The 12825-nt window shown below is 40.6% G+C and overlaps 1 protein-coding gene across 1 annotated transcript in view; it reads right to left on the bottom strand.

Moving 5' to 3' along the window:
• ptprn2 (protein tyrosine phosphatase receptor type N2) overlaps positions 1 to 12825 on the bottom strand; it is a 127880-nt gene that overhangs the window by 94914 nt on the left and 20141 nt on the right. The window contains exon 3 of the mRNA XM_086191534.1: positions 8316 to 8429. Coding sequence (XP_086047660.1) covers positions 8316 to 8429 — 114 coding nt within the window. The remainder of the gene's footprint in view (positions 1 to 8315; positions 8430 to 12825) is intronic.

Raw genomic sequence — 12825 nt, 5'->3', positions numbered from 1 at the left:
CATTAACTCTGTTGTATTCGAGTTCTGTCATCAGTTTGAGTCTTGTCACGTCGTCTCTTCTATCTCTCTTGTCAGATATTTGTTCAGTTTGCTTCTTTCTGTTTTGCCAGTTCTAATCTTGCTTGTTTTTCACAAGATGCGGTTTTGCCTGAGTTGTTTTTCACCAGCGAGTTCCCAGAGCAGTTTTTGTTACTTTGAAGTATAAAGATCCTCTGCTGCCTCCGCTAACTGTTGCTGCATTTGGGTCCACCACAAACTCTATCAATTGCTCTGACTGAAATGGCATTAATTACCTAAGCACATTCATTCTCATATTATCGGAGTAAAAGATAGTGAAACAGTCCACTTCATTTGGATTTTGGATTAATTCATTAAAAGATGTAAGAAAGCAATGTTTTTGTTCAACACTCCAAAAGACAGACGAGGGAATACCAGACCAGTTCAAGAGCTGGGAGAACACAATAAAATATTACATTATTGTGTAAACTTGAAACTCATAAATAAATCTCAAAAATAAAAACAGCTGACCATTTCAAGTTTTTTGGGCTTCATACTGACACACTGAATGAAAGACTAAATTGTTGAGGAGATTATGGTAATCGGGGCTCAAAATCCTGGACAAATTTTTTCCCCAATGCATCAGAGACTGTATTTAATTTTACAATATTCAAATCCCTCAACAAAACCTGACTGAAATGGATAAAGGACTGCCAGCAAGGTATTCCTTTAACTAAGAAAGTTTTTATTGAGGTTTTTCTTTGCAGATACATGACATCTTTTGTTGTCAAAAAACTAACTTGAAAATGAAAAGCTTTGAAACACCGTAATTTGTAATGGAGCTGGTGTCTATTAGATTACATATTACAGGTATATGCCAGCTTAAGTTTAGGAATTAAAAACTTCAGAGATATTGGTCAAAATACAGTATGTCTCAATAACAATGTAAACCACGGCAGCAATTTTTTGCACACTACCACACTTACTTTCTCTGCTTTATTCATCAACATCTGGGTCAGACAAGGACCTTCATCACTCAGTGCATAGAGTGCATAAGTATTACATTTTCTTTGTAAGAAACTGGTTAAATAATGGGATCTACTCTAAGGGCCATACACATTTTTGAGTGTGTATCTATTCTAGTAAATATGAGAGTGAAAAACAAAAGCCAGGGGAAGAATAGAACAGAATTGGTTTTACAGATAAGGTCTAAATTACACAGCACCACAAGAAAGCCATTACTGCACACACACACACACACACACACACACACACACACACACACACACACACACACACACACACACTTTCACTTAAGGTATTTTGGGGTATTAACACTCACTAACCACTGACTCAGACATCTGCATGTCAGAGATTGTATACATGGTTTCTGTGCTCAGTTGTTTATGCCATCCCCAACTTTCTTAAGTCTAGTTTGTGTCCCTGAAAGTGGCTCAAGTCAAAGCATACACACACACACACACACACACACACACACACACACAGAGGAGACTAATGTATACACATACATTTACACACAAACACACCCCACTGCCAGTCAACAAGCTTGGTGAAAATGTCACACTGCGGCCTGACACCTTGCCAACATCTCTGCTAATTGCCAACACATAGTTGGGATGGAGAACTCCTGGGCAGGGGCAGAGCACAGCGGTGCCAAGACCAGATGGAGCTACCCAAGCAAAAAAGATACCCAAAACATGGCCTCATTCCCAATGAGCCAAGAGGCACAGCATTCCATCGGCAACGAGCGTAGAAACACCAGATAATTTTGTAAGAAGCCAAGATGTTCACTGATGATGCTTCCATTCCAGTGCAGAAGCATTTTTTAATGTGAGAGAAGTAATTATAATTTGGCGCAAGCTTATACTCCCAGCTGCCACATGCCTAACCTTTTACTGGGCTCATATGAGGAAACAATGCCGCTCTCAATGATGTGGACATATTTAACAGCAATGAACCCTCAACACCACAAAATATCTTCATTAGCCTGGTTTGTCGCCCATAGACACTGGGTATTCTCATAGATATTCATAAGCACCAGATGAGGATCTGAGCAATGCAGAGCAGCCACAGATGCCTGCAGTCATTCTTGGCAGCGCTGAATGGAGCTCAAAGCAGCGTATGTTGTCACTGTTATGGAACGCAGCTCAGCTATCCATCCATGCAACAATGACAGTTAACTACCCGTGGCTTACCCGATGTGGTGCTATATATTAGCACAGGGATGATCATTTATGCTAATATCAGTCATAAAATCAGGTCTGGCTTCAACCCTAAAGGATCCATATGGTACCTGTGGTTAACTGCAGCTGGTTAAACGGGCTCACAGCAAACATGAGGCTGCTGCTGGCGTCATTGACTGTGACATCTCTACCCCCTTCTGTCTCTTGGGAGGGGGTTGCACTCAGTTCCATGCACGTTTTGAGTGTTTGCGATGGGCGCACTTGAGGGAAAAGGTATGCCGGCGCAAATTACAGAATCCGAATGAGGCATTTTGTGAAAGAAAAAAGTTGAAGCGAGAAGTGGAAGGGTCTTTACGGTTGGACTCATCTCAATCAACCTCTCAGCTGATTATCATGGCACTGAGGAGCTAAATGCCATGCAAATTCTTCTGTAAGTCCACAGAAAGAGCAGGTTCCGTCACCAAGTGCTGTTAGGGATTTCGTCTCAGGCAAATGCTTCAGTTAATTAATGCCTTGCCATTAGCGCAACAGCTTTCAAACAAGCGAGATATTTCTGTTGGCCTCCTGTCTGTTTTGTCTGTGACGGAGAGAAAGAGGGGGCCTCCTAAATATTCAAAGCCTATTAGATGAGATCCTGTCTACATGTCTTGCTGTTTCATCTGGTGTTTTTGAAATGCAGATTTTCCTCTTTCCTTTTACTTGTGTCCACCAACGGATTTTAATGGCATTAATGGAAGAGAAGTGTGAATAATTTAGCTCTAAGTTCTGCCCAATTAGTCAAAATGAAATGTGTCAATCCAAGTACAACACGTAAGTCAAACCAAGAGTACAATACCGTGGCCCGAAATATGAATGTATTTGTGTGTGTCAGTGTGTCATAGTTTCCATTTGCTGCGATTTAAAAAGAAAACACACACACACACACACACACACACACACACACACAAACACAAAGAAACAAAAATGCAAATTCTCCTCTATTTAAGAAAAAAGGACCAGAGTGCAGGTTCTAGTAACATATAGCATTAAATTTGCAGATTGCAAACTCATCTCTCCCTCAAAAGAACCGAACATGGCCTGCAGGATCATTCATATTTGACCTTTTTTTTTCATCCAAACTTCTCACAACACTAAACAATCAGCAAGCACCAGCAACTTCTTACAGGTTTAAAAAAATAAATCCCTGTAGAAATTGCTCAAAACGCAATTAGCAATAAGGAAATAATCATCCAGTCTCACTTCAATGAAGTCACTAGAGATTATGAAGAAAATGCTGGAGTGGATCGCGGCACACACGGTTCCTGGTTTAACGGAGGGGAAGTCAACAGCAGCTCCTCTGTGGGTATGAAGCATGGATGTAATGGTAGCCTCACAGCTAACGGGTCTACGTCAAACAAACAGTCAAACTAGATATTCCATATCTACGTTTCTGCGTCATTCAATGAAAGGGAAAGTATCTTGCGTGTCTTTTGCAACGTTTTATACGCATTTCATCAAACTTAGGCTTGGCATTTTTGGACTCTCTGAAATCTTCTTTGGACTGAACCACCAGCGGGACAGCAATGTTAGAACAGCTATTATATTATATTCTCTGTCTGGCACCAATGAAATTGCACTAACATAAAGCTAGCATGCATCACAGGGTAATTGCAAACCTCTGCCGAAGTCATTTCATATTCCCATTACTGCGAAACAATTGGTGAACGTCTACAACACAGAAGATGATTTGCCAACAAATTAGAATAAGAAAGAGGAAAATCACGTTGCCTACAGTGCAATCTGTTATAGCTTTCTTTAAAAATGACCCTGAACTCTACCGGCGAGGACTCGCGCTGCATGATAAAAAATAAAAGCGTCCTTATTTTCCTCATTACAGCTCAGTTTCAAGTGTGAGTGTCTGCTCTCTCTGTTACTGTCTAGCTAAATTATCTACCTACAGCTCGTCTGTCAAAGGAAACAGGTGTGCAGTACCATGAGTGACGTGGTTTCAGTGGCACTGGGATGACATGATGTCACTTTATGGTCACTGACTTTCCATGACTGACTAGGTCTGTCAATGGAGCTAATGCAAATGTCACAAAGCATCATCTTACTTCACTTGTCAGTATGAGAGTATCTACAGCACTGCACCGGGTCAGGAGGTCAATTGACAGCAGGTTAGTACCGGTGTTACACTCTGACATGATTCTTTGTGATCTTGTGAGCTTCTAGGAGGGATGTTCTGCTGATCTGAGCTGACTCAAGGATCTTCATTTCATCTGAGACTTCACCAAGGATTCAGCCATGTCGTTCCAGCTGAATGCGTCCCAGTGCTCCCTTCTCCCTCTCTGAAGCTCCTCCCTGGATTGCTACACATGATTGCCTGATGAGGCACACCTGTCCAGGTGATTAGGCAGCAGTTAAAAGCTCCAGGGTGCCTGTTGGAGATGGAGGCCTCTGGCTTGTGTGCAGCCTGAGAATTTGTTGTGCGGTTTGTATTACAGTACAATTAGGTCTATAACAAACACCCAAAACAGACTACATGCAGGGTTTTGAAAGCACCTTAAGACTATTTGATTTAGTGGCTTTACAATTTGGTCATGTCATTGACTCCCAAGGTGTTTTAAAAGTGCCAGACATTGCCAGGAGGTCCATCATTTAGATTCCTCCTCTATTGCTATTGATAAGGTCAAATTCAGGCACAGAAGAGTGACACTTAAAGCCAGAGGAAATGCCATTCAGGGTTTACATTCGCTAACATCCAGGAGAGAGGAGGAAAGTTTGCATTTTTAAATGAAACAGAAGTCATTTTATCGTACATTTCTGTCAGCAGACAAAGAGGTTCTCTGGAATCAAGGTGCAATATAAATAGTACCATACAAGAGCATAAATAGTGTCTAAGCCTGCGTGCCTACAAGATCTACGAAAGTAAAACAATGCAAGTTTAAGGAATCAAAACTGTAAAACCTGTTAAAAAAAAAAAGCCGTTCTTTTAGGTGTCTAATACAGATGTCCAAAGACATACTATTCAAAAAAAAGGTAGTTTAATAAAGTTAGTTTTAGCAGTTTTAGATGCTTCACTTAATAGTCCCACTACCGTTTAGAGGCTCTCTGTGTGTCATTAGATCAGCTTTCTTGTTTTGGCTGCTGTTACTGATTCTATAAATCATCCTGATGGAGGTGCAGCACCAAAACACATAGGTGGAATTAAGTACATTTCCAACTTGTTCATTTTGTATTTTGGTCTTATGAGCTTTAAATGGGAACTTTGCTGAGTTTGAACCAGCTTTGAATCATTAAATGTGGCTAATGTGCTAATGAGCTAACTTCTTTCCATGTTTTCTGCGCCCATCGCTCTGCATTCATTTGCTAGATGACAAGTTCTTTTCTCTGAGGCTGTTGCTCAAACTACAAATTGCACTTGTGCATTCAAAACAGGAAACTATGGTGACAGCCTCAACTGTACACAACACTGTTTTGCTGCAGGGGGTTGGGCATAAGAAGGCCTTGGTTTGCCAAATCAATAGACTGCCACTTTCTTTTGGTTACGAGTGGATTGGTAGTTGTAGATTTTCTATCCTTTTTTAAGCAAGCACTTCTCCCTTTTGATTTTTCCTGCCCCAAAATGTTTTCTACTGCACAGTTTTATGAAAAGCTAAGCAATAATTCAACTGACCAGCAAAGGGAAAACGCATCATCTACTTTGAATCTACAGATTTAATCTTGATCTCTCCAGCGATCCAATTAAATAGTCCATTTTACATCAAATTAATACACTGCAGCACCTGAATTAGCACCTGAATGTATCTTCACACCATCTGAGTTTGCACAAGTGCACACATCTAGCAGAGCCATAACCATTCTGAAGCAAAAATGACAGAAGCCTGACGATGAAATGTGCAGACACACTGCCACTGCACACAGTGAATACTAAAGTTGCTTCAGCTGCTGTGTAATATGAAAGTCATTTGCAGTTGGGTGACAGCGCCCCGCATTCAAAAGGTATTGTGGTGAAAATGTAATACCAGACAGTGTGCTCTGCCAACAGTTACACACGCAGACAACCAGAGCCCTTTTGTACAAAGGTCAATTTCTATTGATCTGAATGACATTGGTGTTGTGTAGAGTGCAGATTGTGTGATTTCAACCTGCTTCTCTGATGCAAGATAAAGAGGATTGTAAATCGATTCCATTGATGTTCCTCCCCCTTCATCTCTTCAATTTAGGTTACAGTACAATGGTCTCACTAACCCTGTCTCGGCTGCAAAAAAAAAAAAAGGCTCCCCCCACATCTCAAAAATGACACTTCAGTAGCTGCTAAACTGATAATGTGCCACAAGCTTTAATAGTGCATTGTGGACTCATCCAAAGATAAAGCTGTGTCGGTGGGTGTGATTCGGCAAAACACAGAGCGGAAAAATGATTCAAAGTGATGATGTCATGTCTGCAGCGTCTCTAAATGGGCGTCTAAAAACACAAGGTCAGACAACAAGTCTCATGGTGAAAAAGCAACCTATAGAATTAAACACCTCCTTAAACTGGGGCAGGGGGAAAATTACACACCGGACCCCTTCTCATCCTCCTCGCTCTCATTAGTTTATTCCGAAGCAGTAATTAGAATAAATGTGTGGTCTCGCCTGGCTTAATATTCATCACTGCATTTTTTTCTCCTTTTTTTTTTTTTGATTTCCTCTGGCTGACTGCTTACTCTTAATGGTTCACGCCTGTTAGAAGATATTAAGCTCAGAGTGGCCTGCAAAGCCAATTATGTTTGGTGGGCTGATGTTTGTGGTCACGGTGGATGTTAAAGGTGTCTACTGCCCCCTGGTGGGTTGTGACAGCAGTTACAGATTCCTCAGCATTGTAAAGAAATCATATGTTCTCACAAGCAATCTTCATAGTCTGGCTTTAGATACTTCAAAAAGGCACTCTCCCAGTTCTAAAGCAAGAAGATTAGACATAACTGAGGCTTCCAAACAGTCCACCATTTACATCGTCACAGCCAAAAACTGTCAAATCTGCTGTGCAATGATGCTGATAAATCACGTCACATCCCAAGCTTGGCAACTGGAACCATTCACAGCTTGATCGCAACTCTTCCTACACACAATCCTCCTATTAGGCTGCATATTCCAGTTACCAAAGTTTAATGCAGCCAAACTAAAATCTCCTCCACATTGTAGCATCTGAGTGACTGTTACTGTTAATGCAATTATTGTGTTTTATGTATTGTCAAATACAATTTTTTTTGTACTTTGTTGTTGTTGTAATAATATTAACTACAAACCAAGTTTTCCATCTGAAATAATAAAGTGAACTGACTTGGTAACTTCACCCCAAATCAGAATCAGATTTTGATGTTTCACAGGTTTTTCGCATTACAAGTGATTTGTCTTGGTATAAATGATGCAAACACTCAAACTTCGAAGTCATAAAAAAACCAGAACAGAAGGTTTAAAAACAAGCACTTATCCACTCGTCCTCTCTTGTCCCTGTAGCTTGTCTGAATTGCCCAGATGAATGAATATACTTGTGTGTTCTGACTTGTGTTTTTGCTGTCATTTTGTTTGCTGTTAACTTGGACAGTGTTGTGTCATACAGTAGATAGATAGATAGATAGATAGAGAGATCCGTGCATAAAATCAGCCAAAATGTGAATGTCTGAAACAGCAGCCAGTTCTATTATTTCCAATCCAATATGCTATCTTAGCAATACACTATGGCAGGCTAATATTTGATGGACAAAAATGATCTATTGTTATTTCTTCCATGATTTTATGACATTATTTTGTCAACATACTATATCCCCAAAAGTTTTTAGCCCATTAGCTGCTGTTGATTGATGAGGGAAATTTTCTCCACTGTGATTAAACCCAACACCTCCAAGTGATTCATCCACAAAATGAGCTCTCAATCTTTACCAAAAAACGAGCCAAATACACTGGCTGCTGCAGGAGTTGGGCAGTGATGGCAAAACAATGGCCTGATCAAATGACCAGCTCCAACTCAATGGTGATGAGTTTGAAAGGCTTATTTGGCTTGCTTCGCACAATGGCAGGTGCTGGAAGGGCTGTGCATGGCTGATAAAGGCAAAACAGTCAGATAAAGACAGACAGGAGTGAAGGCAGCGTGTACCTCTGTGAGCCAGCTTCTGGAGGAGGATCCTGAGGTGTTGCAGAGCAGAGGAGGAAATATCGTACGTGTACAGGTCTGCACCCGCCAGCTCCTGGCACCTACCAAACACTCCATCTGCAAAAATAGAAAAGAGGAAAACTGACTACATGCTCATGAGGGATACGCCTTTAATAGTTAACAAACATCCTGCTGGTGACTAACAGAGTAAATGATGTCTACCTGTCGCTGTAACAGTGTGTGTGTGGCACCTGCATTGACTCCCTGTTTTGGAGGAGCTAATAGCTGACATTTTTCCTCTGACAGAGCTACGATAAGCAGCCGTTCATGACAGGAAGGACTTTATCAGGGGCTCTGGTAATCTCCCTATCAGCAGGCCTCCCGCCTCACTCAATACAGGTTGCTAGGCAACTCACGCCACACAATCCCTATCAGCCCCATAATTCAATGGCTGGTCTAGACCTCTGAAGGATGCTGAGGCTCAGGGGGGTCAGAATGTATTGTGTAGAAGTTACGCCTGGAATATAAATGACCCGTCCTGTCACCTGCTTTCAGCCTTGGAGAGAAATCCATGCATCTTGTTGGTTAAATGAAAGTACACCTCGCCGATGATCTCAAGAGACGAATCCTGCAGATTCAATCATAGCTTCTTCTTCTTCTTTTTTGTGCAGTGATGCAGTGTAAGAGTATGTGCGAGGATGCCACGGTGATTAGACGGGATCTAATGACGTGAATCAACATGTTGTCATGCACCACAGCATCCCATTAATTAGCCCCAAGATGTCGGACAATGACAGCAAGCATCAGTGGTGCGACTGATGCTCAATGACACATTGGGCTCAGTCCGACACACAAACGCTGATGTTCATTACATGCTGCAATTTCCTGTCTTCACCTCAGGAACCGTTTGAGTAAACAAAAACAGGTAAATCCAAGGATATAGAATCAATACTCCCTCCTTCGCGAGCAAACATCTGTTATATAACATTTTAGCAAACACAAAAGTGAGAAATGTTCATTTGTATTTTGACAGCATTTTCCTGTGTACGCAAAGAAACAAGAATCCACTGACTGATAATTAAAAAGATAATAATGCGATGTCAGACAAGGCTCTAAATTGAATTCTTATTCTAAATGAGACAGCAGTGTTTGCCTGACTCCCTCCTTCCTTGCTTGTGACCTGTAGGATGACAGCTCGGTACAGAAAAGAGCCAGTGGGAGGTGGCGAATTAGCATAGACGACACAGGAAAACACTCAGGAGTTATTTTGGATCTCAGAAAGTGCTACAGAAAACTTCCCACCTACAGAAACACACATCATCACAGACATGTCTGAAGCGCAAGACGTCAACTGTCTCCTTAGTTGCCAACAACTCCTCTTCTCTTAGTATTAATATTAGTGCCAACAGCACTGTTCACATAACAATGTATAAGGACTTCCGGCCTGATTTATTTTTCCCTGTTAGGACATTAGCAGCTGATGTTATGTAAGAAATGGAAAAGAGGCTGATGACATCACAAGCGATGGGAAACTGTTAAATGTTTGATGTGCCACGTCCCTCATTGGTATCCATAGCAACTGGCACTGTATTAAACATGCCACTTCCTTCTCTGTCGTCAGGGACATTCCCGGTAGCGATCTCTCACACACACACACACACACACACACACACACACACACACACACACACACACACACACACACACACACACACACACTAACATGGAATGCAAGACTTATTTCAAAGCAAAGAGATCAAGATATATTGCAGCTGGCAGATTTATTGATGGTGTAGCTGAACTGAACTGACTTAAAATCAAGTGTATCAATACTTGAAATAAATAATTCCCCTCTTTGACCCCATAAAATAACATTTTAATTTGGATTTTGCAGAATCACAGATGTGTTAAGAATCTAAAGCAGAAAATAATGTATAGAAATGTAGTGCAATCAAACATCTAAAAGTAAAGAATAAGTGTTTTGAGTGAAGGAACTACTCAGTATTCGCTTGTAACTCTTTAAATTTCATTTGAATATTAAAGCATGTCACCACTTGGTGCTGGTAAAAAACAAAAGGGATCATATTTATTTCAAAGCAACACACCAACTTTTTGGGAATAGTAGCTTATTTTTTTAGTGTAACACTTAAATGAATGACATGATTTTTAACATTTAATGAATATTCAAAAATGTAAAAAAAAAAAAACGAGACAGATTTCTTCCTACATTACATTAGATAATAGACGGCATCAGTGCAGGATGTCTATTCAGCAAAGTGGAATATTGATTTTTCAAACATCTTCTGTCAGGGTTAAGGAAATATCAAGCCCAACAGATTATTTTCTATCTACCCAAGAAGAGGCTGATGTCAGTGTGACAGCCAACTGTGGTTCAAATGAAGCTTGATCAAAAGACACCTAAAAAAAAAATGCCTAAGAATCAATAAATCAGTCAATTCTTAGACCTATAATCCAACATTTGTTTGTCACTAAATAGTGGTTATGTGATTTCCAGCCAAACAAAACAAGGTAAAGAGCTCTAAATCCAGATGATGGCGTCTCTCCTCCCACTACGACAGATAATGCAACACCCGACTGCTGCGAAAGCTATTTAAACTGTGAAAACTAATGCTTCGGAATAACACTAAAGCTGACAGTCAGCAAAGCATTTCTGAAAGACGGCACGTCGGAGGGAGGAGAGGATAGACCCGGAGGGCAAATTAAGACGTATTGGAAGAGGTGTATTAGTGCGCAACTCGTGTGTCATGAAAATGAAAAGGCCCAAATCAATGCAGCGAGACCGTCCAGATGTAGCCGGCTAATAAAGGAAAGAAAGGAGACATTAATCAAATCCTGACCACTCAGGCTTCTGAAGCATGTACTGGTTATTCACTGCTGACAGTCTTTGAAATGATAATTACACTCACTGTAATCTACATGGAAATAAAACAACGAATAAACAAGACTCTCAGTCTCGGCTTCAAAATAAAACCTATTCAAATTGGAAGTGGAGTGTAAATGATCAATTACCGCATCTTTTTTGAGATATCTGATAATCATTGAATCCTCCTCCTTTACTGTTCTTTAATTAACAATTCTTGGATACACAACTATTGCCTAGTCAGCCTGGAGGAACCAAATGGTGACTGTTATTATGTGTTACCACAACAATTCTTTTTTTGTTTACAGTGTGTCACTGCGCACCATTTATTCTCCAGTGATTTATACTGTGCAGCAGACAGATATCACATCAGTCTTGGCACTATTTCTGCAGCCCGTGCAGATTGTTTGGGATTATTGATTCCTTAGTGGTTACTTAAAGTGTTGCTTATGCTGCAGTTGCACAAGGTTGATCGATGGAAGCATCACCTAAATCGTTTAAATCTTAAAACACAGCGTGGATGTTTCGGACCATATTGGCCCAAGTGGATGCAAGGTGACCACCGATCAATAATACACTGTTTGTTAATTGTTTAATATGAGCCAAGTGGTGCCCTCAGGGAAACATGTAGCACTGATCTGATGTACTTTAGCTGGTAAGTCTCTGACTCTGCATCAAATTAAAATGCATTTCAAGCCTCGATTTAATAACGTGTCCTTTTAAATAAAGAGGTTGGCACAGACATGAGGGGAAAAAAAATCAAAGAATACATGAAGGATAGTGATTAAGCTATTTAATCAATGCCATCTGCAGAACCAAAAAATGCCCTGTTCATTAGTTATGTGCAATAAGTATAAAATACAGAGTCTAAAATGTTTAATTTCTCTACAACATTGACTCAAAGTGTATTTAATGTGGCCGATCAACAACAAAAACGCCTCAATCAATTAAAATGATGAGTTCCAAACAGCGAAGAGTCAATAAAGATGCTGGTCTTCTTCAGACCTAGACCACATCAGGAAACTACCATTCCTCATTCTCAGGTTGGGGTGGGACTGGTTTAAGTTTCAATAAACGTTCGTCTCCTCCTTGTCCTACACGCCAAGGCTGTACAATCTAGTAAAAGTAATTCACTGCAGTTATTTGGGAAAGAGATTGCAATTGCCATATTAAAGGGCATGTTAGTTCATTATTCTCATTTCAACTGGAAAAAATGTCCAACTCACAAACTCTGACCTCAGAGCCCTGCTGCTCCCTCTACCACCTGAGCCATGGGGCCCCCTGCCCAAGGTCACATGTAGGTTTTGTTGCAATACTGACTTGCCAAACACGACAAACGTCACCCCTTTAAGATGTACGTGTAGTGGCTGGTTACTCGTCCTAAAAACTGCTGCTTGCAGCCTCGCCTACAACTGCTCATCCAAACTAGTTCATAATATACTCTGAGGGTCTTTATGTTTCTGTCTTGGACTTTTGTCAGTTTTAGTTTGACAGTTCTGCTCTCATGTGGGCTCTCAAGACTTCCACTCTGCCCTAATGTTGCACAGGTGTTAGTTGTGCCCCCCAAATAGTTGGTATGAGGTTGACATTTGATCTTTTGGAAATAAAATGCCATTGTTTTGATATTTTATC

This window comes from Aulostomus chinensis, chromosome 21 (assembly GCF_037954235.1).
Source record: "Aulostomus chinensis isolate RoL2024-O1b breed Wild chromosome 21, RoL_Achi_v1.0, whole genome shotgun sequence".
Classification (NCBI taxonomy): Eukaryota; Metazoa; Chordata; class Actinopteri; order Syngnathiformes; family Aulostomidae; genus Aulostomus; species Aulostomus chinensis.
Note: the sequence above shows the minus strand (reverse complement) of the source record. Positions and strands in the feature narration are given on the sequence as shown.